We start from the raw sequence: 24,716 nt of genomic DNA, 5'->3' as shown, positions 1-24,716 counted from the left end.
CGCAGAAAACGAACTTAGATCATAGACCCAAATTACGGTGATAAGCCGTGGTCGTTTGGCCATCTTTCAGGTCATTTTCTGGCCAACTCCAGGCACCACTCGGTCCCTATTTGGTATTAATCTCTTCTCCACATTTCTAAATACATTTTGGCTTTTGAATCACTTAATTTAGTTAAGAAACGAAGAAGTTACGAAGCCTTGAAAATTGTCCAAACATTCAGCCAAAACCCAGATTTTCCGACGATCACCGCCCCCTTTCGAGGCGTTTTCCGGCCGGTTTTCAGGGTATCAATCTCTTCGTCTCGTCGAGTACTACAATTTTCATTTTTGTTTCAGTTGATTTCGTTGAGTAACGACGAAGTTATGGGCGTTCGAAGTGGTGCCCAGAAACCTGCCAAAAGCTTGGCTTGAAAACGGATCAGCCCAACCCGTTTGCCTTGAAACCCAAACCCATTGGGCTGAGACCTAGCCCAATTACCCCACACCCAAATCCTTTTAAGTCTAGGCCTTGGGCCGGATTATCCAAGCCCAACCCAATCATTTCTATTTATTTAGTTTTGTTTTAAAATCCAAAGGCCTTTGGGCTGGGCTTTCAAGCCCAAAACCCTTTAAACCCTTTGATCCAAAACCCCTTTAAACCCTAACCTATCAACCTAACCTTTAACCCTAGCCCAAGTCCTTACTAAACCTTAAACCCTAACCGGCCCAAACCCTTTATGGGGAATATTCCTTTAGGGAACATTCCGTTAAGGAATATTCTAGGAATATTCTATTGACTTTATGAAATTTAACCAGAACCCTTCTTAGGGTAATTCGACGTCCTGAATCCGTTTCCGACGTCCGTTTTCCCAAATTCAATTGTTTTAATAGAGTTTTATTAATTGGACCCTTTATGTGCTTAGGGGCGATTATTTGTGACGATTCCGTGTTCGCTAGTTTGCGTGGCTCTTCGGCGGCTAAGTATTTGTGAGTGGACCCCTTCTAAAAATGCATGTTTTAATAGTAGAAATGCATACATGAAAAGCATGATTTAATGATAACGTTTTACGAAACGTTTTATGAGATAACATGCTTACTGATGCTAGTTTGAATTATTACTATTTTTCCTATAATCCGTGTTCTTATAGAAGATTTGATGGATAACGATATGATATTTAGAACACGTTTAGAACACCTCTTTATGGTATAAATGATGAATGACTTTATACTATGAAGTTGTTTTTCAATATATATATGTTCATTGGTTTTGTACTTACCTAATGGTCCTTATTCCGCTACGGGACGTAAGGATGGATTGCGGTCCGTCCCGGGCGACGGTTTGGTGTTGGCATAGGGCTTGGAGTGTGTTTCCTTTGGCTATTTAGCACAGGGACGGGGAGCCGGCATGGGGCCTGGAAAGTTATATTAGACATTCATTAGTGATTATTAGGGGTGAAATTTTTTCCCGAAAATCCCGAAACGTCCCGAACCCGTCCTAAAATTTGATCGAAAAATTCCCAAACCGAATTTCCCGAAAAATTCGGTACCCGAAACCGAACTCGTCCCGAAAGTTTCGGTTTGGGATTCGGCCACAGCTTTGAAAGTGTTCGGTAATCCTGAACCGAACCGAATATTATATATATATTTATATATTTATTTATTTTTCATTTTTAATTAGAAATTACTTGAACCGTTGAATTTGTTAAGATCTATCTAATCCTACCGTCCATTGAGTTAGGTAATTTGTTAGGTTAGGTCTCTCAGACTCTCTCTCAGTCGCTCTCGGTCACTCTCTCAGTCTGTCTCTCTCTCAGTCTCACCTCACTCACACACATTCTCACTCACTCACAGTCCCGCCGCTCCACTCCTCCGTCGAATCCACGCCGCTCCTCATCCTCCAGTGACTCACGCCGCTCCTCCATCGACTCAGGCAGACGCAGGAAGGAAAACTCGAATCCGACACCAATCAAGTCCCAAAATCCAGGTTAGGGTTTCTGATTTTCACTGGGGTTTTGTTCTTTTGTGTTTAGGGTCAAATTTCATGTTGATTAACTTGATTTCTGAGTGAGTATTTTGTCGAATGTGTGAGGGTTTGAGGACTGTGGGTTTCAAATTAGGGTGGGTAAGTGCAGGACCTGCATGCAGGATAAGGTTCTATGTGTTTCGAATTAGGGTTTGAGGACTGTGGGTTTCGAATTAGGGTGGGTCCAAATGATACGGTATTGAGTGTGTTTATCCCAATTCTATGTTGTTGTTCTGTTTGTGACTCTGTTTAAATATCTACCACTTTTAGAGTATTTGATTTCTTTGATTATGGCAACCCTTTGCTGTTCGCATGTTGAAATATGGCCTCAAATTTTGTGGGTTAGCGAATTTGTGCATTTATTTTTTCGCATTTGAAATGTAGTTTATGCGATTGAAGATTGAAGCATTAGATTGAGATTGAAATGTAGTTTTATTGCAATACAAGTTACTTTGTTCAAAACATGTTTAGAGAAGCCGGGTTTTGTAAGTATGAAACTGTTCAATTTTTGGGTTTTTGTAGAGAAACTGTTGTCATTCTTGAGTAATTTGCAGAGAAACTGTTCTGATTGTTGAGTTTTTGTATTCATTAGTTTCAAACTCGCTTAAAGCATTTGATTGTTTATTACATTTTGCCATGCCAAACAAAATATCTGAGGCGGTGAATAACATTTTAACTTTACTTCTTTTAGTTTTTATTCTCATTTTGAGTTCTAGATGTTAGAAGGTGTGAATGGCTTCCACATAATTGTGCGAATTGTTTGGCTGTCTAAATAATTAAATTGATGATGTTCTCTTACTGATTATGTAGGTATTATTTTCACAACAACGATTACCTTGAGATTTGCCGTTGCTACAAGGCGATATACGATATTCCTTCTGTTAACGAGAATCCAGCTCAGTGGATATCGGTAAAGCTCTCTCACACACACAACACACACATATTTAAGGAATATAATTGAGCTTCTCTGATACTTTTGTTCTATGTCATACAATGGACCACTCTTTGGAATGCATACAAGGATGAGTTTGAGTGTGATACTTAATTTTGGCAATTTGTTTTTGTATTCAGGTCAGATTTTCAAGGATTGTTTACCTCTTCCCAAAGTTTGGTTTGTAACTTAATCTAAATTCATTCGGAAGTTTGGTTTGTAAAACTAACTTATTTCATTTTGGTTGCATGCACTTTTAATTAACTAGTTTGGTATACAATTGTGAACTTAAGCTTAACTTGTTAGTTGTTGCTTCCTTGGTATGAAAATGTGAAATTGAAATTGTGAAACTGAAAAATGTGGGCTGTGCGGGCAGGGCAGTGGGCTGCTAGCCTGCAATTGTTGACCCTTTTTTTTTTTTTTTTTTTTGAAAAATGGGTGGGCTTACTTGTTAAAGAACTTAAAATTGTAAAAAGTTTTAAAAGCCCAACATTTTGGGCTTCAAGGCCCAATCCCGAAGTGTCGAAAATTCAGAAACACTTTCGGGAATCCCGAATTTCGGGAAATGAATAATTTTGGGATATAAAATCCCATCCCGAAATGTTTTGGTTTGGGATTCGGGTTAGGTGTTTCGGTTCAGGATCCCGACCCGAACCAGCCCTAGATGCTGCACCAAACACTTCACTCAATCAGTCCAGCCTAGTATAGAATTAGACTAGACTAGCTTTAGGGATTAAGTTACAAATCTTGCTTTAGGGATTAACTTAATCCCAGAAACTGCAGAAATTCTTATACTTCTGCAAAAATCTTCTATCTTTTTCTGTTCCCACAAAATAGTGCATAAAATGTTCGTTTTTATGTTAAGTTGAATTTGTTTTGGATTTGGAATTGTTGTATGTACTATTTTGCTGAGATAATTTGGAGGAAAAATCAGCAAGATTTGTAAATTGGGTTTCGGATTTCTATTAATTGGGATAACAAAGATACGATTTTTGTGATGAATGATAGTGCTTTACAATGTTGTTTACTTCTCTGATTTGAATGCGAATTTATGTGTGACTTCAGTGCAACGACTTCCTGTAATCTGAGATGTGGACTGACTGTTGCAGGTTTCTACGCTCCGTGCTCGCATGCTTAAGTGTCAAATCATTCAACTCTTTTAGCTGAGTATCTCCATGCACTCATGTTACCTTGATTTATCGTCTTTGATTTGTCCAATTTGATGTGCACTTAGAGAACATAAACGTTGTAAGGAGAAAAGGGTAATAATATGGACTATTTAACTCCTAAGTCCAGTTTGAAGTTTGAGTGTTTACATTAATTAGCATATTCGGAAATACTGTGAAAACCCCAAAGGTACCAAGGCAAGATGAGACTATTCTAACACTCCCCCTTAGTGCCAGAATTGGAGACTTGACTCTCCCCCTTCACGTTGGGTAGGAGTCTAAGAGATACTAACCCCGAGCGATCCATGAGGCACACCTTATCTAATACCATGTAAAATTTGCGGGTCAAACTTATCCTTAAAACCGGCATACTAGGAAAGAATGCCCATGGTTTAATATACCATCCATCTTAGGCAGTGTGGAACCTACAATCACAGACAATAACAACTTAAATCCACTAGGCATGCTTACAGATGAGGTAAAACTCAGTGATTATTGGTTTCTGATGCGAGAGATAATCTCATCATATAAGAAACTACTCAAGAGGAGGGGGGGAAAGATGATATGGATAACCCTAGCTAAGTTAGTAGAGAGACTAATTAAGATCCTAACTCCTAAGTAAGCTGGAATTGACTGAAGGTGACTTCAGTAATTTCCAAAAGGCAATTCGAATTAATAATGGGATTTCCTTTGGGTAACACTCCAACCACTCCACGGTTCTTCTGTTGCATGTTATGCATCATCTTTGGATAACAAATTTTGAATTCTGTGCTAACTACTTCATGCAGTTAAAGGAGTATCCAGTGGAGGCACGTAAATTGCGTCTTTCTTTGTTGAACCTCTCAAACAATTCATTGTCTGGATTGCCCCCTGAATTGGGTAAGGTTAACAATTCATACCATTTAATCCCGTATGACTTGTGATGCTGTAAAAAAAGTCTCTTTGTAATTTCAATTTGGAAGTTATGAAGGGATCAGAATTCTACTTTTGTTGATGCAATTTACAGTTGGTTAAAAGAATTGATATTTTTGATAATCATATAAGAAAGAAAGTGGTACTTCTCATACCTTCGCCAAACATATTAGACTATGCCAAAAATTGGGACCTAATTCTTTTTGGTTTAGAGATCTTAGAATACTAAAGTGGCACAAGTTAGTAGTGCACTAGTCTTAACTATATTTGCACGTCTGGCAGAGTGGGGGTGGGCGGATGGGATAATGAAATGATGAAGTTTAGTTACATATAACTCAGGAAAAGCTCTAATGCTAGTGGGATGGTGGAGGGTGGGCAAATAGAATGATGAGTAAACCTTGGATGTTTATGTATATTATACTCAGAAAAGCTCTACTACCTACCTTCTGTTATCTTTAAATCCAATTTTGCAAATTCTTATGGTTAACTGATGAAAATTATTCATTGTTTAGGACAGATGACTACACTGCGGCAACTTTTGCTTACCGGAAATCCAATACGAACTCTTCGTAGGTGAGGCATCTTCTTGGCCCTTATCATTTTGTGCTTCTTTTAAGTAAGTGTTATCCAACAGATTTTTTCCTCTCCCAGCACATTGGTTTCTGGATCAACTCCTGCTCTGCTGAAGTATCTTCGAAGTAGACTTTCTGAGAATGAAGGTATGTTCATTTGACAACACATGCATGACCATTTTCCTTTTTTTTGCCTCTCAAACCTGCTAATTTTACAAAAAAAATTTCTTTCTAAAAGGGATTATAGACTAGTTTTACTGGTTGAGTGTTTGAAACTTGGAAAGAATTAAACATCCTAATTCTAATTTGACAACTAATAATAAGCATTCAATTCTGGAAGTATATCACAGAGAAATCTACAACATTGTAAGAGTTCCAAAAATTCGCCACCATGATTTACAGTATTCAACCAACTTTTGTCTTCAAGTAAATTTAATTCAAGATTTGTGATATAGATGCTGAAGGTACAAGTACAAGAAAAGAGGACGTGATTGCCATGGCAGCTTGACTATCTATCGCTTCAAAGGTGCTGTTTTTTATTTTTTCTAAGATAACCTATTTTATGAATGATCATTTTATAGCTTGATTTGCTGTCCATGCCCACCCTTTTTCCCTTCTTTTATATTTGTATTGGTTGTTCTAGATGTCTGGTATAGAGCTCAGATTCAGCCTTCTTTGTAATCCTTCTTTCTGATGCTGGACTGTTGCACTTCAAAATGGTTTTACTTTCAGGAACTTTCGATGGAAGGGGTGGGTTTGAGTGCTGTCCCATCAGAGGTATGGGAGTCGACTGAGCTCATAAAGGTTGATCTTTCTAGGAATTCCATCCAAGAGCTCCCAGTTGAACTTTCATCATGTATCAACCTTCAGGTAAAGTATCTTTATACTTATCATGTCTTTATACTTATCGCTTGCCTGCTTGTGAGGGAATGAATGATGAAGTTCATAAAGTTGAGTGCATGTATACTAGTAATTTTTTCCCTGACTTAGTGATACTACTGGTCGTACTCAGTGCACAAGGCTCCCGCTTTACGCAGGGTCTGGAAGAGGTGAATGTCGGCTAGTCTTACCCCATTTATGGAGAGGCTGCTCCCAAGTCTCGAACCCGAGACCTACCGCTCATGGGCGAAGGCACTTGCCATCGCACCAAGTGCGACCTCTGACTTAGTGATACTACTGGTTACAATTATTTTGTGGCTTGACTTCCGAAGCTTTATGCATTGTCTAGGTGTAAGGCTAAATGGTGGAAAAGGTTCAGAGATAGTTTAGGAAGATGCAAATGGTTTAAATTGAAATCGTGAAGAAAACTAGGGTTTGGGCCGCTGTTCCGGGGATGTAAAAAATATCTTGAGAGTAATAGATAGGCTGTTTAGGGAACTCTAAATTAGGATAAGAGGGATAGGGTTTGGTTGCAAAAGTTTTAGAGTATACAAAAAATTATAGTGAGCAACTGATAAATCTTCGTATTAGTTGAACTCCAGTTGCTTGATGTATACAAATGTGGTTATGCAGGCCTCCATAATTTGATATTTGTTTCTCCTTTCCAAGTACTTTATCTTTGTAATGAATAGTAATTGATCATACGACTTGCTTTTTTTTTTTTAAATCTGCATTGTAAGTCATCCTTACATTTGTCCAAATGTGCAGACATTAATTTTATCCAGGAAAAAGATTACAGACTGGCCAGGTGCAATTTTACAGTCGCTTCCTAATCTTTTGTGTTTGAAGTTGGACAATAATCCCCTAAGACAGGTAAATACATGTAGCTGGTCCAATCGTCATTTTCTTGTCTTGTCAATATATTTTCATGAGTTATTAGAGTTTTAGTAAACAAATAAGGGATGTGGTTCATGACAAATACAATTCTCGCAACAAACCTTTTAATACCATGATATATATTATTACCAATGTATTCCAAAAATCTTAATCTGTCAAGTAATGGGTCAAACATTGTATATCAAACGAAAAGATGTGAGGACCCTCCTTATTTCTTGACTTGTAGATTCCACCAGGTGGATTTCAAGCAGCCCCTATGCTTCAGATTCTAGATCTAAGTGGTAACGTGGCTTCATTGCCAGAGCATCCCGCATTTTCTAGCTTACCGCATTTGCAGGAGCTTTACCTGAGGTTAGTGAACTTATGACACACACTCACACACTCACACACTCACACGTAGAGATAATATATGAATGTGTTGCGTGCTTGTAGATATTGAAGTTCCTAATAACAACACTGCTGTTTGCATACATCTATTTTCGTTGTTTCTGTTTTAGGCTAAGCTACATCTTTTTTCACTTGATAGACAAATGCAGCTAAGAGAAGTTCCATCGGAAGTCTTGAGTTTGCAGCAACTGCGGATCCTTGACTTGAGCCAAAATTCCCTCCAATTGGTTCCAGTGGTAATATATTACTTGCCTAAGAAACAAATATACAAGTAATATCTCTAAATTTAAAAGTGTGTAAGCAGACTGCTGTAGAGGTTTTATGATATTAGTGGTAGATACTTTATGAGTTTAAAGGGGGGTCCTAATTTCATGAGGTGATAGGAGGGAGGGTTGGATTTATCCCTTTGCATAAAATTTCTTTAAAAGAATTTGAAAGCAAATAAAAGAGAAAAAAAGCTAATTGTTGCAACCATGCCTGCCAGTCTTGGAGGCACCCCTGAGAGGAATAGCTGTGGCTGTCATTAGGGCATTTAGTACAAATTAAGTTTTTATGCACAAATTAGTATTTATAAAATAGGAATAAAAATTTGTTAACCGAGGAAATATTATTTTATACAAAATAAAGAACAATCACTCTTTACAACGTAAATTTTAATAAGCGGAGTTATTCTTAAAATGACATCACTAAATTTAGGTCATTTTCTTGTCCCAATAGCCTTTGTTCATGTGGCACTGTGAGGAGTTGGGTAAAAGTTTAGGTCCTAGGTTCAAGTCTCACGGAATAAAATAAAAAACTGTATTTTTATTCAGCTAATGTATTTCCATATTTCACGTCGCATATAGTACATATTAAGTACAAACAGAAAAAATGGACGTCTCAAAATCCTGGGGCTTGCCTTTGGCAGTCCAAGGAAATGCTCTAAATGTCAGATTTTGGTTCTCAGTTCATAAATCATGTCCTTCAAAGAAGATTTTGGTTCTCAGTTCATGTCCTTCAAAGAACTTCTTTCCTTCTTGTGGTACGTTAATTGTGATCTGAATTCTTGATTATCCCTGTTAATATTGGCGTGCAGGAGTTCAAAAATCTTGCTTCACTCACTGAGCTGGGCCTATCTGACAATAACATATCGATGCTTTCCCCAGAGTTGGTCAGTACATGAAAAGCTTTCACAGATGTTTTGATTTCTTAGGTTGTGACAACTGACTTCTTGATTATAGAGAACAAAAGATTCCGTAGACTCGTATGATTGACCATATAAAAAGATCGGATATATAGAGCTTTACCCAACTTGCAGAGAGATTTCTCATTTCGAGCCCTGGTCGCAATGATGTAAACATCGCGCCAAAGCTTATGTTACTAGAAGTATGGTCCTGCAATGGTTGGGGTCGGTCATGATGAAAGCAACTAAAAGATAATTGATTGAATTGTTTCTTTTGTAGCTAAGATTATCTTCATTAATGGATTGCCTTACGTCTTCCCTAAGTTGTCTACTAGCTCACATAATTTATTTGATCTATTCTAATCTAAAGCATTCCTTTGATCAGGGGTTGCTTGAGCCTAGCTTACAAGCATTGAGACTTGATGGAAATCCATTAAGAAGGTATGCTACTTTTTCCTCATTTCCTATTAGTCACTGGAAGGTTTGCTGTAATTTCGTATTTTTGTGGTGTTAAACTTAAGTAGTACAAAATTTTGCTGCGCATATAAAAGAAAAGGACTTCGAGATCAATTTTAGGTCAGTAAAGTTACTTCAGGATTGTCACTGGCTCAATGCCGAACTCGATTATCTGGGAAATACGGTTAAGGATGTATGGAAATCACCTGTGTGTCGCTGATCTACGATGGACAAAGATGCAAGGCAACAGTCATCTATTGGCCTACGACAACTTGAGGCGTGATCCCAAACTCAAAGTATGTCTGCTTGAGTTCTTACAATGATGCACCCTGGATAGTCTCTTGCTATCAATTGCTTTATTTCATTAGGAAGTTGAAAATTCCCTCTAAGAAGCTAAAAAGACATTAACAGTAAAAATGTCAACGAGGCAATACATTCCGTCCAATTGCGTGCTAATCAGTCGGGCTTCCTACCAAAACATCAATCCATTGATAATAGAATGATTCCTGTTGAATATACTTCATTTCAATGATTACCGGATTTCTAAATTCCCCGCTGTTCCTATGCATCATTGACCCTTCTCATGTTATTTTTATGTACTTGAACAGTATCCGGAGGACGGTTTTAGATAGAGGAACCAAAGTTGTTCTGCAATATCTCAAGGACAAAATTGTTGAAGACTAGCATCTTTGCATTCGCTCCCTTCTTGTCCAGATTCATTCCACTTTTACATGTGACCAAGATCTTGATCTGAAGACCGCAACACTTGTACCGCTTGGTGTATCGCAGCTTTGTATCATTTGAGTGTATGATTAGTATTCTTCACCTTCGGATCGCCGCCTAATTAAATTCCAGATCAATTGTTTGTTTTTTTGATGTTGTCATTGGAGCTTGACTTGTAGGTGCATGTGAATTTTACCAATACACACATTTTAGTTTTACAGATAAATAATATTATTGACAGCAGAGTATAGATTTTTTCGAATTTTCAATGCGAGGGGATTTAAAGAGGGAATTTACGTGTTAAGAGAAAGTGATTTTACTTTGAACTTTGGTGAATTTCAAGTTAATGTCATGGAAAAATAGGTGACCATCTTTTATATATTTTGAAGCGTGGTATTACTCACATACCTCTTTTTACCTTTCACTCTCTTGTTAATTTTTGTCTATTGATTTTCTTCAATTTATTCGATTTAACGATCGTAAATTGAGACGGGTGCGTGAGAGGTAAAATAAGTGTGGATAGCACCATCCTCAAAGTTGTTATTCCAGCTTTGACATTTATGAACATCGACAGAAGCTCAAGCGCTTCGAGATGCTTTGCTCTTGGCCAATCAACGTTAAATCAAGAAAATTGTGGTGGAAGGCGACTCAAAGATTGTTATTGATGCAGCTTGGGAAAATATGCGGTACCGTGGATTTGGTGAAATGGAATTAAGTCTTTAAAGAAGCAAACTTTATAGCAGATGTTATTACCGTTTTTGAGTATAATTGTACTAATTTATATGTTTGGGATGGGTATGTTCCTGCCCAAGCAAAAAACGCTCTTTTGTATGACTCTCGAGACCTTGAGGCCTCGTTTGGCACACCGTATTAAGCATCGGATAGGGTTAATAATGCGGGAGCGGGTGTTTGGAGACTTACGTACTAAATAGTCGCCGGACTAACAAATCCGGTCCCAATTAATTAGTACGCCTCACACCCGTTAGTTAGTACGCTCAAAAAGCTCGGTATAATTTAGTCGGCCTCAAAACGCCTCGCACCCCTCTCGCATCTGCTCCGTCATCTCGTGTCTGTTGCTCTGGAGATTCAGAGCTAAATCTGCGGAACCACTCCCGCTCACACCTGATTGCATCATCTTCCTCATGGGTGTTTTCTCGTTTCATCTTCATCGTCTTCCTTTTGCTGCAATTTTCCTTTTTTTTCTTCTTTTTTTCTCTGTCTTGTTTCCTTTAGTTTGTGATTTTTTCTATTTGATGGATTTGTGATTCTTGATAATTTGTTATTTTTTTCTGTTTGATGGATTAGTTTGTGATTTTCGTTGTGATATGGGTTTCAAGGGGATCTCGAATCTCTGAGCACTTCTCCCCTGTTCGTCCTTCCCTGGGTTTCTTTTGATTTTTTTTTTTTTTTTGAGATTTTTTTTGTCGAATTTATTTTAATTATCATTCCTAAAATACTATTAACAAGTAATTAAAAAATATAACATAATTGATCCTATTAATACGGTGATTAGTCCAATATTGCACTAAACATCCGACTAATTTATTTAGTACTATCCGACGACTATTTATCCTATCCGACTAAAATAATCAGTACAGTCCGAGCTGCCAAACGAGGCGAGTGTTACTGAGGCTTCTCCTTAAATTAATTTCCTTCTTCCCAAAAAAGAAAAAAAAAAGCTATTTCACAATAATACGGGTGAAAGTAAAAGTTAACACAGTAAAATTGTGACACCCTATGGGCTTTTACTGTATAAAGCCGGACCTCATTTTCTTTTTCTCTGCAACTGAAAACTGTAAGAGAAGAGAGAACCACACTGTAAGAGAACAGAGAGAGAGAGGAGAGAGAACCACACTGTAAGAGTAAGAGAACAGAGAGAGAGGAGAGAGCACCACCACCGCCACAATGGATTTGCAAGTCGAGCGAAAAGACATCGTTGAGCCCGAACGCACCCACGCCTTCAAGATGAAAGGTAAGAAGTTGTTCAGCAAGTTTAATGGTTATTTTACTTACTAAGCGAAGCTAGCAGTAATTTGTTAATTTTATATTTTACTGGTCTAGTGTTGGCATTGTACTCTTTTGTCGGTTGATTAGGATGAGAATTTGAAATACAAACAGTAATCATAATACAAGAAATTAATATTTTAAAAAAAAAATTCAATCTCATATTGTTTCAGCCCCGAAAGATTGTCATGGAACCCTAAATTTTGCGTATTCGTGGGGAAAATACGCATTTGTGGTGGTGGATTCCAGGAAGAGCAATTCATATGGGTATACGATCTCCAATGAGGAGACTAAACTGTTTCAAATTCCTGGAGTTTCAAGTATTCATATGCTCACTTATGGTAACGTGGCCGCTTACACGTTCGTGATGACACAACTGAAAGAATGCCGAGGTTCTCCTGCAGTCTGGGTTTGGCATCAACGTGAACTGGGTGTGCCATGCCATTTATTCGTGTCAAACTACGGAATCCACTCATCGTTGCCTGGGTTCCATCCAACCACTATGAATCCAGCGGATTCCGTAGTTTGACACGAATAAATGGCATGGCACACCCAGTTCACGTTGATGACAAACCCAGACTGCAGGCGAACCTCGGCATTCTCTTTCAGTTGTGTCATCACGAACGTGTAAGCGGCCACGTTACCATAAGTGAGCAGATGAATACTTGAAACTCCAGGAATTTGAAACAGTTTAGTCTCCTAATTGGAGATCGTATACCCATATGAATTGCTCTTCCTGGAATCCACCACCACAAATGCGTATTTTCCCCACGAATACGCAAAATTTAGGGTTCCATGACAATCTTCCGAGGCTGAAACAATGAGATTGAATTTTTTTTTTAAATATTTTAATTTCTTGTATTATGATTACTGTTTGTATTTCAAATTCTCATCCTAATCAACTGACAAAAGAGTACAATGCCAACACTAGACCAGTAAAATATAAAATTAACAAATTACTACTACCTTCGCTTAGTAAGTAAAATAACCATTAAACTTGCTGAACAACTTCTTACCTTTCATCTTGAAGGCGTGGGTGCATTTGGGCTCAACGATGTCTTTTCGCTCGACTTGCAAATCCATTGTGGCGGTGGTGGTGCTCTCTCCTCTCTCTCTCTGTTCTCTTACTCTTACAGTGTGGTTCTCTCTCCTCTCTCTCTCTCTCTCTTCTCTTACAGTCCTCAGTTTTTAGTTGCAGAGAAAAAGAAAATGAGGTCCGACTTTATACAGTAAAAGCCCATAGGGTGTCACAATTTTACTGTGTTAACTTTTACTTTCACCCGTATTATTGTGAAATAGCTTTTTTTTTTCTTTTTTGGGAAGAAGGAAATTAATTTAAGGAGAAGCCTCAGTAACACTCAAGGTCTCGAGTTGACTTGGCATTCGTGTCGTGTTTCCCGTGTTCGTGTCGTTTTCGTATCATACCCGATATCTTAACAGATCGTGTCGTGTAACACCCAGTAAAATAAACGGGTAAAATGATCCGACCCGAAATCAACCCGATAATATTAATGGGTAATATGACCCGACCCGTTACCCGTTAAGGAAAATATATTTTAAACCAATAAATAATTAAATAAAAAACATAACACTTTTTTTGAGTGAAAAAAAGGTTGAACCCACAATTGCTTGATTAGAACCAAAACACAAATCAATCTTCTAACCATGCAAGAATGGTATTGCTTGATTACAATTTGATAGTCAATGGGACTATAAATTTATTTCATGGGACCGACATTCAATTTACGTGAGCACATGGATATGAAACTAGGAACTTGGTAAAGTGCTTAACATACCTGGTAATAAAACCCTGTACCACTACAACATATGCTGATTATCACGCATATCGGGACCAGCATGCTGTGGAAACCCTGCTCCAATAACACAAATCCCATCTTTGATATCACAGATGCCATCCTGCAATAAGATGTGTGATAATTGCATTATAATTTTAAACATGGCTTGACAACAACAGCAGCTTCATGATTTAAATCAACAAGACTTAGGCCCCGTTTGGGATTGAGGTGATTTTAAAAAAAGCCACTGTGATAAAAAGTTGAGGGTCATTTTTGTGTTTGGTAAACTGAAAAAAAAGGGCTTATTTTGGAAGCTGCTGTGAGAATAAGCTGAAAATCAAAGGAAAAGCTGAAGCTGCTATTTGCTGCTTTGAAAAAAAGCCAGTTTTTTCAAAGCACACGGAGCTACAGTGCTCCTTTAATGAAAAGACACACTATCATCCTGATTTTTTTTCCAAAAGCACTTTCACAAAAAAGTTTACCAAACACTCTACTGACTTTATTTCACAGCCGCTTATTCTCACAGCACAGCCGCTTATTCTCACAGCAGCTTTTTTTCAAAGCGCAGCAATACCAAACCAGCCCTTAAAACTTTCTATCGTTTGTAACATAAAGTACACACAACTGACATGCTCAACACATCATTGACATCTACTAGCATGCACACTATAACTCATTATATGCTTTTTAATAATTTCCCTTTTAGAACTGAAAGATGAGAGAGATGAATCTATATGTGAATCGTGATAAGAAACATGCTGGACAGAATCATACCCGAACAAAATGCCAGATTCCAAGCCATATATAATTTCTTCAACAACTTCATATTCCATCTGTACCATGAGCAGGTATCAGTGAACTGGTCGTGGGCACCATACTCAAACACTAAAGATAGATGAAACGAAGTAATCAGCTTACCAACTCCTGTTCTTTGCGTTGACGTCTGTAGATGCGTAGCCACCCATTAAGGAGGACCTATTTAAAGAGGCCTTGCAGGGTTAGAATCATTACACTGCATAAACCCAAGTGTCCAACTATAAACATCAGATGATGCACGGTATAAGGTACCTACAAACAAGAAGGCGACTACAATTGCCAACCATGGTAGATGAAACACCGATATTATGGAAGCCTTTTGCTCCTCACCTCCGGCACCAACCCCTGCAAATACAAAATCTCACACAAATTATTCTTAAAACAAAACACACAATCAAAAGTAATGTAACAGTTCCCAGTGAAGACACTTGAATTTTCAAGCACAGTGAAGAACTTACATTACCTATAGTGCCAATGCCTGCTAATGTAATCCCCATCCAGTCAACATCATTCATCATTTCCTTCAGATAAAAATGGGAAAAGATTGAAAGAATCGCAAGTCCACACCCGGAAACCGGTTGTATGACAGACACCTGAAAAATACATCATCCAACATTCATCAAAATGTAGCACAGCATTAATTCCAATCACCAAATACGTAAACAAATTGCAGAAAGAAAACAAATACCCCAAAAATCGAAACAATAAACAATGAAAAATCCTAGCTTCGGGGTTGAAGCACTTACAGGAGCTAAAGACAATGCTCTCAACATTAACAAAGCTCCGAATATATCCATCAGAAATCCTATCAGCCATGCTTTGAAACATACGCCCTGATCACCTGAAAACATATACAACATTCAAAATTTGAAATTTTGTTGTAAATCCTCAAAATTTGGGAATTTGAAACGAAACCCAATTCCCAGTTGGAACCGGAATCCCGGAATCCAAATCCAAAATTACAAATTGGGATTCGAAACTTGCAGGTCGAGTTAAGGTGATCTGTGAGTCAGTGCATACCAAAATGGAGTAGCAGCTCCTTCTTCTCCTTCTTCCATGGCTTCCATTCCAAGAGAGGAATCCAACGCAAGAAGCTGTGTCAATCGTTCGTGGTCAGAAATGGGAAATATGAGCGTAGAAAGAGTGAAGAGAGAGAAAGGTTGAAGAGGGAGAAATACTTACATAGGAAGATGTCGTACGAATGGAAGACGAGAAGATCGTGGCTGTCGGAATTTTGGAAGAAAGACGGCGGGAGAGAGGGGCTAGGAAGAACAAACGGCGCCGCGGGCGGGTTGGGAGAGGGTTACGGCCGGGAGTGGGGAGACTAGACAGAAAGAATTTAGGGCTAGGCAGTGGGGTTTTTTTGTTTTGATCAAATCAGTCCGGACTCATATGGAAAACAATGGAAAATATGAGGGGTTTTTTGTCCAAAAAAAATTGTAATAATATAATTGAAATAGAATCCAACGGTACAGATTTAATCTCATTGATCTAACGGCTGTTATTTAAGTAAAGTCTTTAATAGTTTTTTAATTAATGTAGAAGTATAAAAAATATAGAAAAAATATATAAACGCTCGTAATAACAAGCTTTACAACTTTTGTGAAGAACTTAACTTCGAAATTCGCCACTATAATCATATAAATCATAGATCAAAATTTAACCGTTGATTATTGTTTACATTTATGCTTTATTTTTCTCATCAAATTTTGTTTTTTCAGATTTTCTTTTTTAAAAACATGATCTATTAGAGGATGCAAGAAGATGAACGGTTTGGATCGTTGATATTATGTTCAAAGTTTTACGATTAGTCAAAATATTGCTTGATGTTTATAAAGTTTATACAAACTATATGACATCAACTCATATTTCAATTAACCATAAATATCGAAACGTGATATCAAAGATATGAACCGTTCATCTTCTTACATCCACCAGATGATCATGTTTTAAAAAAAGAAAATTTAAAAAATGAAATTCAGTAACAAGAATAAAGCGTAAATGATAATCGACGGTTAAATATAAATTGAAGGTTTATGGATTATAGTGTTGGATTTCGAAGCTGACCCCTTCATGAAAGTTGTAAAGCTTGTCATTAAGAGTGATTGGATATTTTTTTTACATTTTTTACACTTCTACAATAATTATTATTAATTTTATTAATTTTGCCTTCAAATAAAAAACATTATTCATGAGGGTTTGGGAGGATTTTAAAAATCTAAACGATAAAGTGTAACCATTATCTACTCGTAGAGGAATAATGATGAATAGCAAGTGTTTATATATTCTTTCACATTTTTCATACTTGTATTGTATGTATGTCTTCTTAGTTCTTGCCTATACAAATATTATACTAGTTTATTTTAATTTTGGACAAGAACATGTTAACTGTTAAGTAAAATTTATTATCCTAGTAAATTAGTAATGATAATAAAGAACTCTCATAATAAAAATAAGGGGAAACTTGATATAAGTCCAATTTTTTTAGCCAATAGTAAGAATAGTCCAATTTATTAAAATAAGTCCAATTCTTTAAATTTAATTATTTAATTATCAATAATTATCTATTCAATAATAAGATTTATTATAAAAATCAAATTTCTTCCTAATTATCTCTTTGATTATTATTATTATTATTATTTTGTTATTTCTTGTTCTTCCTCCCTCTTTAAACCTCGTTTATAGATTTTATTTTTAATTTTTATACTCAACCTATATCACAGGTTAATTATTTTTATGTATCTATATGACAGATTCTTCTTTATAATTAACGTGTTACAGATTAATGTGTCTTGCTTCGCTTGTAGGTATATTATGTTTTTCCTACTTTTTAGTTAGGTTTCATATCTCGTTTATAGTATATTAGTTTTTTCTGTTATAAGATATTAATTAGATTTTTTGGAGTTGAAAAATGCTTCATATTAGAATATTTTAATTGATTTTTAATATTTTAAAGAAATATAAAATGAGTATAAAAGAAATAAAAACATGTAATTATATAACTGGACTCACTCCTAAAAATCATCTATATTTTTGGACCTAGATCTAAAAGCCCCTAAAAATAAATAATGACTAAAACTTTTTTTTTATAACTTATATAGAATAATAATACAAAAAAATATATGTAATATAGAATATATTGTATATATTAATATGGCTATTGTATTTTATAATAAATCTTTTAGTAATTAAACTTTAAAATTATCAAATTAATTTTTTTCTTAACGGGTCGAAACGGGTCACCCACGTGTTACCCACGTGTATACCCGTTAAGAACCCGTTAATAACGGGTTCTTAACGGGTCACCCGATAATGACCCGATAGGTTATCGTGTTGACCCGAAACCCGTTATTTTCGTGTCGTGTCATCGTATCGTGTCAGAAACTGCCAAGTCTAGTCTCAAGAGTCATACAAAAGAGCTTTTTTTGCTTAGGCAGGAACATACCCATCCCAAACATATAAATTAGTACAATTATACTCAAGAACGGTAATAGCATCTGCTATAAAGTTTGCTTCTTTAAAGACTTGATTCCATTTCACCAAATCCACGGTATCGCATATTTTCCCAAGCTGCATCAATAACAATCTTTGAGTCGCCTTCCACCACAATTTTCTTGATTTAACGTTGATTGGCCAAGAGAAAAGCATCCCGAAGTGCTTGAGCTTCCGCCGATGTTCATAAATGTCAAAGCTGGAATAACAACTTTGAGGATAGTGCAATTTCAAAGTTGGAATAACAACTTTGAGGAAGTTGATAACTTATCACCTAAGAAGTGGTAGCCTTGAAGGATATTTCTTTTTTATTAAAAAACTTAGCACCATAAACCCCATCGTATATTTGTTCATGAGAAATGAAAGAAAGGGAAAACGGTAACTAAAGAATACTTTTTTTGGGGCTATTAGGTAAACCATATGGGAGAATGCCTCGTTGTATCAAAGTTTTCGGTTTTCGCTTCGAAGATGATTAGTTGTCGAGAAAGACTCAATTTTCCAATATTTCATCCCTATTCTAGGTCAATACACATTTATGTAGGGGATGTAGAAAGATGATCTAACACTTGTTATATATGTGGCTATGGCCTCTAACTACCATTGCATTTTTTACAATGATAGTTGTTTCTTTTTCTTGTTCTCCTAAACCTAAAAAGATGAATAAAAATGAATGAAAAGTGTGAATATTTAAATGAACTGAACTTTACACCAAAAAAAAATATAAATGGTCTTCACAAATCAAGTCAAGTCTTTATGTAGAAAAAAGAAACTAATTGACAAAAGAAAGCCAAGAGGATTCTCACTGAATCCTTTTGGCAAGGATAATGAGGATTTGTAAATTATGTATGTTTATCATATATCGTACGATTAGTTTTTATCAGGTATTATTTATATTTAAATTTAAATAAAAATATTTAAAATAATTTTTGACCGTACGATATATGATAAACGAATATAATTTATGGATTCCCGATTTCCTCACAAAGAGACTTCGACGAAAATCCAGATTCGAAACCTGCACACTGAACACTGAGAGCCAGCGAATCCTTAACAGCTAACTCATCAGACCGTTTGGAAAGTAGTCTGTTATCTTTGGGAGTGAGAAGGTTCATGGCCACCACCGCAGCGGTCATATCATTCTTCATCACGGAATCCCCAACGGTAAGAGGACCAGTAGGGGAGACGAAGGATGGGCGCCATATGTTGTCTGGAGAAGGCGGGGCTGCCTCTTCAACAAGGTTCAAGTCAAAACGACGGTCGGAGGGGCCAGACATTTTCAAAGGTGTTGAAGAGAGAAGAGGTCGGACAAATCAAGATCTTAGAAGTGCAAGAATGAAGCTTCTACTGGTGGAGAGCTTCAACATACAAGCTTTAACAAAAGAAAATTCAAAGAACTTAGCGAAGAAGGCTTTGGTGTATTTAACACAATACGTTGAAATGAAGGAAAGCTTATTTATTGATATCCCCGATAAGCTACAAATATGTACATATACATGAGTCAAAATAAGCACACAAGAGGGAGCATTCACAAAGGTTGCTTAGGAGAAGTCTCAGCAGTCGGTAGAGCCCCAGAAAGAGAAGGCACCGAAGGGGGATCATTTGGAGCCTCAGTACTGGACAGAACCCTAGAAGGAGGAGGCATCAGAGGTTGATCATTTGGAGCTTCATTACGCGGTACAGCCCCAGAAGACGAAGGCAATAAATGCCTTTGGAACAAACCCACAAATCTCTGATGATCAAGTAAAACCTGACCATCAGTTTCCTTCATCTGGTCAAGCTTCCTCTTCATGTTTGTAGCATAGTCATGTGCGAGCCGGTGCAACTGTTTATTCTCATGCTTGAGCCCTCTAATCTCCTGTTTGAGACTCATCACTTCAGCCGCCAATGATTCAACTTGGCGGGTTCGAGCAAATAGGCGTTGGGCCATATTAGACACAGAACCTGCACACTGAACACTGAGAGCCAGCGAATCCTTAACAGCTAACTCATCAGACCGTTTGGAAAGTAGTCTGTTATCTTTGGGAGTGAGAAGGTTCCTGGCCACCACCGCAGCGGTCATATCATTCTTCATCACGGAATCCCCAACGGTAAGAGGACCAGTAGGGGAGACGAAGGATGGGCGCCATATGTTGTCTGGAGAAGGCGGGGCTGCCTCTTCAACAAGGTTCAAGTCAAAACGACGGTCGGAGGGGCCAGAAATTTTCAAAGGTGTTGAAGAGAGAAGAGGTCGGACAAATCAAGATCTTAGAAGTGCAAGAATGAAGCTTCTACTGGTGGAGATTCAAGTGTGCTTTGGAACTTAATGCCAGCCCCTATAAAAATCTGCACTCGACGAAGCTTCAGAAATTGAAGAGGCGCCTGCTCAGAAATCGAATAGGCGTTTGCTTTCTCAAAAGCTGGGCTGCTTAGAGATCACGAGGGTTGATCTCAGAAATCGAAGAGGCGTTTGCTTTCTCAAAAGTTGGGCTGCTCAAATACCACGAAGGCCGATCTCAAAAATCGAAGAGGCGCTCGCTTTCTCAAAAGCTGGGCTCCCCAGAGACCACGAGGGCCGATCTCAGAAATCGAAGAGGCACCTACTTTTCCAGCCTTTTCCAGCCTTGTCAGCACCTGTCACATGCACACTCAGTTTTGCGGAAATTATGGGCATTCTGTCAAAGACTTCTGGGGAAGTAGAAAACACATGAATCTTACTGTTCAATCACCCACTTCCCACACGCAACAATAGCTCATGGGTACCACAAATAACTTTGCCAAAGTTCTCTGCCAAAGTTGAGCACGTGAAGCTTGCAGCTCCCACTACATCGCTCTGACCAAGAAGGGTAAAAGAATAGCAAAGAAACAGCACTAACAAAGTTTAGACCCATAAATTTTGAAGGTCTAGCTACCATATTATTACCCACAAGGGTAAAGGAACAGTACCACTGCTGGATAATTGGAAAGTCCCTGTGTGTCAACCTCTGTGCTTCGTGGCAAGGTAGACTAGCAAACATGCCCAACCTTTACTCACATTCGAGAAAACACTCCCAATAAGATTGCTTGCTCCAAAATCGAAGAGGCACCGTCCTCCGAATCTCGAGAGCCAGACTCCCAACATGACTACTTTCTTAAAAATCGAAGAGAGGGTAAAGGAACAGTACCATTGCTGGATAATTGGAAAGTCCCTGTGTGTCAACCTCTGTGCTTCGTGGCAAGGTAGACTAGCAAACATGCCCAACCTTTACTCACATTCGAGAAAACACTCCCAACAAGATTGCTTGCTCCAAAATCGAAGAGGCACCGCCCTCCGAATCTCGAGAGCCAGACTCCCAACATGATTACTTTCTCAAAAATCGAAGAGACACTGCTCCCCGAATCTCGAGAGCCAGACCCCCAGCATGATTGTTTTCTCAAAAATCGATGAGGCATCGTTCTCCGAATCAATCGAAGAGGCGCTCGCTTTCTCAAAAGCTGGGCTGCTCAGAGACCACGAGGGCCGATCTCAGAAATCGAAGAGGCACCTACTTTTCTAGCCTTGTCAGCACCTGTCACACGCACACTCAGCTTTGCAGAAATTATGGGCATTCTGTCGAAGACTTCTGGTGAAGTAGAAAGCACATGAATCTTACTGTTCAATCACCCACTTCCCACACGCAACAATAGCTCATGGGTACCACAAATAACTTTGCCAAAGTTCTCTGCCAAAGTTGAGCACGTGAAGCTTGCAGCTCCCACTACATCGCTCTGACCAAGAAAGGTAAAAGAATAGCAAAGAAACAGCACTAACAAAAGTTTAGACACATAAATTTTGAAGGTCTAGCTACCATATTATTACCCACAACTGTAAAGGAACAGTACCACTGCTGGATAATTGGAAAGTCCCTGTGTGTCAACCTCTGTGCTTTGTGGCAAGGTAGACTAGCAAACATGCTCAACCTTTACTCACATTCGAGAAAACACTCCCAATAAGATTGCTTGCTCCAAAATCGAAGAGGCACCGTCCTCCGAATCTCGAGAGCCAGACTCCCAACATGACTACTTTCTCAAAATCGAAGAGAGGGTAAAGGAACAGTACCATTGCTGGATAATTGGAAAGTCCCTGTGTGTCAACCTTTGTGCTTCGTGGCAAGGTAGACTAGCAAACATGCCCAACCTTTACTCACATTCGAGACAACACTCCCAACAAGATTGCTTGCTCCAAAATCGAAGAGGCACCGCCCTCCGAATCTCGAGAGCCAGACTCCCAACATGATTACTTCCTCAAAAATCGAAGAGACACTGCTCTCCGAATCTCGAGAGTCATACCCCCAGCATGATTGCTTTCTCAAAAATCGAAGAGGCATCGTTCTCCGAATCTCGAGAGCCAGATACCACAGACCACTTTTTCAAAGTGCTCTGACAGAGTTAAAACATGTGAAACTGGCAGCTCCCACTACCGTGCTATGACCAAGCAGGGTAAAGGAATAGCATTACTACTTGTTGTTAGGGAGACTCCTATATATGTCGACCTCCATCCCCAACGGACAGGCAGACCTGCAAAAATGCTCAACCCTTCATCATATCTGAGAGGGCACTCCCAACGAAGCCTTTCGAAATATTCAGCTTTCTTTCCCCCCGATAATACCTCTGCAAACAAGCTATACTAGAGCAAGAATATCTCATATCATCAGGGTTAAAAGCAAGAGTATCCCATATCATGCTTTTTCCCTGTCTTTTCTTTTGGCCTTGTTTTTACCTGCAAGACAAGGAGAAAGAGAGCAATCAGTCAGCACTTGGAATCAAGCTTCCAGCCAGGAACTGACTGCCTGGAACCCCTTACCTGATTACTTACCTGGCATTGCTCTCGAGTACTCATCTTCAACATCTTATGTTTCCAGGGAAGATTCCGCATCTGCTTGAGGAACAGATAGGGCAAGTGCGAAGGATACAAGGAAGCATGTGGAGACAAGCGTAACAGCACACGTGCCGATACATTCATTACTCTGTCAAAAGCAAAAGTATCCCATATCAGCAGGGTGGAACGTACTCTAGATTTGATGGACTTGTTTTGACCCTCAAATTCTTCAGTCGGCCTTATACTCTGGAGGAAACCAGAAAACCCTCCAGCTCAGTTCAAGAATAAGCCTGTGGAAAGTTACTTCTTCAAAAGCAAAAGTATCTCATATCATCTCTTCTCATTTTTCTTCTCTTTATCCTTCATGCTGCTGCAAGATGGGGAGAAGGTGAACAATCAGTCGGAGCTCTGATTGCTTACCTTGTCTGTCACCTCTTTCAGCAGACCCCCTAGCTCGGCGACTTGGGGGACTCCTACTACATGGTTTGTATCGCGCTTGACCAAGCCTGAAACTACAAGTAAGCTTCAAGTGAAATTGATACATTACCTTGTGCATCTCCACCAGTTAAAGATACCACCCCTGGATGGAGGAAGAGTACTTCCAGAGAAGATGCCACATCTACCTATGAGACAGATAAGGCAAGTCAAGACGACACCACACTCCGATACTTAGAAGTTTCGTGATTACGAGATCATTTTCCCACAATATTTCCTAATGTCATTTGTAATAAATCATTCACTTGTACTCACTAAATGAGAGCTTGAACCTATGTACTTGTGTAAACCCTTCACAATTAATGAGAACTCTTCTATTCCGTAGACGTAGCCAATCTGGGTGAACCACGTACATCTTGTGTTTGCTTTCCTATCTCTATCCATTTATATACTTATCCATACTAATGACCGGAGCAATCTAGCGAAGATCACAAAAAGCGATCGTTTTCGCTACCTAGGATCTATCTTGCAAGAGAACGGAGAATTAGATGGAGATCTCAACCATAGAATACGAGCTGGATGGAAAGAGTGCATCCGGCGTGTTGTGTGACCGTCGTAGGCCACTGAAGCTCAAGGGAAAATTTTATAGGACGGCAATAAGGCTAGCGATGTTGTATGGCACAGAATGTTGGGTGGTGAAGCATCAACACGTACACAAAATGGGTGTAGCGGAGATGAGGATGCTTCGTGGGATGTGTGGGCACACGAGAAAGGATAAGATTGGGAATGAGGATATCCGAGGTAAAGTAGGAGTAGCCGAAATTGTAGGAAATATGAGAGAAAATCGGCTCCGGTGATTTTGAACATGTGCAAAGAAGGCCGACTGACGCTCCGGTTCGAAGATGTGACTACGGGACAGAGGTTCAGGGCCGAAGGGGTAGAGGAAGACCTAGGACAACTTTGGAAGAGACTCTAAGAAAAGACTTAGAGTACTTGGATCTAACGGAGGACATGACACAAAACCGAGCGCAATGGCGTTCTAGGATTCATATAGCCGACCCCACTTAGTGGGAAAAGGCTTTGTTGTTGTTGTTGTTGTATACATGAACATATACGAAATAACAAGAGCAATTAGAAAATAACAGAGCTAAGTGCACTTCGTTAATTGGAGTCTAGAGGGGAACTTGACTTGACTTAATTTTGGTCGCATTGAACTCAACATGAAGGAATTAAAAATATAATATATAATTAATTAAAGAGAAGAAGGAAAAAT

At 38.5% G+C, this 24,716-nt stretch overlaps 3 protein-coding genes and 2 long non-coding RNA genes across 6 annotated transcripts in view; 3 read left to right on the top strand and 2 right to left on the bottom strand.

Annotated features, from left to right (window-relative positions):
- The window catches only part of LOC126588753 (plant intracellular Ras-group-related LRR protein 6), a 65,081-nt gene extending 55,473 nt beyond the window's left edge, over window positions 1-9,608 (top strand). Inside the window, exon 22 of the mRNA XM_050253849.1 lies at window positions 9,485-9,608. The gene's annotated coding sequence lies outside the window, so the exon portion shown is untranslated. The remainder of the gene's footprint in view (window positions 1-9,484) is intronic.
- Window positions 1,260-18,534, bottom strand: LOC126590416 (probable magnesium transporter NIPA9). The gene is made up of 10 exons (XM_050255878.1): window positions 18,523-18,534; window positions 15,886-15,965; window positions 15,724-15,797; window positions 15,450-15,544; window positions 15,167-15,296; window positions 14,960-15,048; window positions 14,806-14,862; window positions 14,662-14,720; window positions 13,888-14,008; window positions 1,260-1,391 (listed from the first exon to the last, which is right to left on the bottom strand). The coding sequence occupies exons 1-10, from the start codon at window positions 18,532-18,534 to the stop codon at window positions 1,275-1,277; spliced, it is 834 nt and encodes a 277-aa protein (XP_050111835.1). The 3' UTR covers window positions 1,260-1,274.
- On the top strand, window positions 5,644-10,349 carry LOC126588755 (plant intracellular Ras-group-related LRR protein 6-like). Of its 2 annotated transcripts, XM_050253854.1 has the most exons (11): window positions 5,644-5,730; window positions 6,039-6,109; window positions 6,316-6,453; window positions 6,596-6,733; window positions 7,231-7,335; window positions 7,586-7,710; window positions 7,886-7,982; window positions 8,822-8,896; window positions 9,294-9,349; window positions 9,504-9,660; window positions 9,973-10,349. In XM_050253854.1, exons 3-11 carry the CDS (start codon window positions 6,325-6,327, stop codon window positions 9,994-9,996), a joined length of 906 nt encoding a protein of 301 aa, XP_050109811.1. In that variant the 5' UTR covers window positions 5,644-5,730; window positions 6,039-6,109; window positions 6,316-6,324; the 3' UTR covers window positions 9,997-10,349. The 2 variants fall into 2 exon arrangements, with proteins under 2 accessions (XP_050109811.1, XP_050109812.1); XM_050253855.1 differs by lacking the exon at window positions 5,644-5,730 and having other exon boundaries at window positions 6,621-6,733.
- LOC126588756 (uncharacterized) lies at window positions 9,602-9,973 on the bottom strand. Its single transcript, XR_007611596.1, has 2 exons — window positions 9,768-9,973; window positions 9,602-9,718 (listed from the first exon to the last, which is right to left on the bottom strand). It is a non-coding gene; the product is annotated as an uncharacterized LOC126588756 (long non-coding RNA).
- A 2,042-nt stretch (window positions 18,535-20,576) lies between the features above and the next one.
- Window positions 20,577-23,855, top strand: LOC126588719 (uncharacterized). The gene is made up of 2 exons (XR_007611569.1): window positions 20,577-22,087; window positions 22,305-23,855. It is a non-coding gene; the product is annotated as an uncharacterized LOC126588719 (long non-coding RNA).
- The last annotated feature ends 861 nt before the right edge of the window (window positions 23,856-24,716 follow it).

This window comes from Malus sylvestris, chromosome 11 (genome assembly GCF_916048215.2).
Source record: "Malus sylvestris chromosome 11, drMalSylv7.2, whole genome shotgun sequence".
Classification (NCBI taxonomy): domain Eukaryota; kingdom Viridiplantae; phylum Streptophyta; class Magnoliopsida; order Rosales; family Rosaceae; genus Malus; species Malus sylvestris.
Note: the sequence above shows the minus strand (reverse complement) of the source record. Positions and strands in the feature narration are given on the sequence as shown.

Bases quoted from the DNA above. Each gene is read 5' to 3' on its own strand.
- LOC126590416 (XM_050255878.1), bottom strand. The intron at 15,545-15,723 runs GTATGCACTGAC...ATATGTTTTCAG, and splicing joins GGAGCTGCTACTCCATTTTG to GTGATCAGGGCGTATGTTTC. The intron at 15,049-15,166 runs GTAATGTAAGTT...TTGTATTTGCAG, and splicing joins AGCAGGCATTGGCACTATAG to GGGTTGGTGCCGGAGGTGAG.
- LOC126588755 (XM_050253854.1), top strand. From the start codon at position 6,325: ATGGAAGGGGTGGGTTTGAGTGCTGTCCCATCAGAGGTATGGGAGTCG. The intron at 6,454-6,595 runs GTAAAGTATCTT...GGTCGTACTCAG, and splicing joins CATCATGTATCAACCTTCAG to TGCACAAGGCTCCCGCTTTA. The intron at 7,711-7,885 runs GTTAGTGAACTT...TTCACTTGATAG, and splicing joins TTGCAGGAGCTTTACCTGAG to ACAAATGCAGCTAAGAGAAG.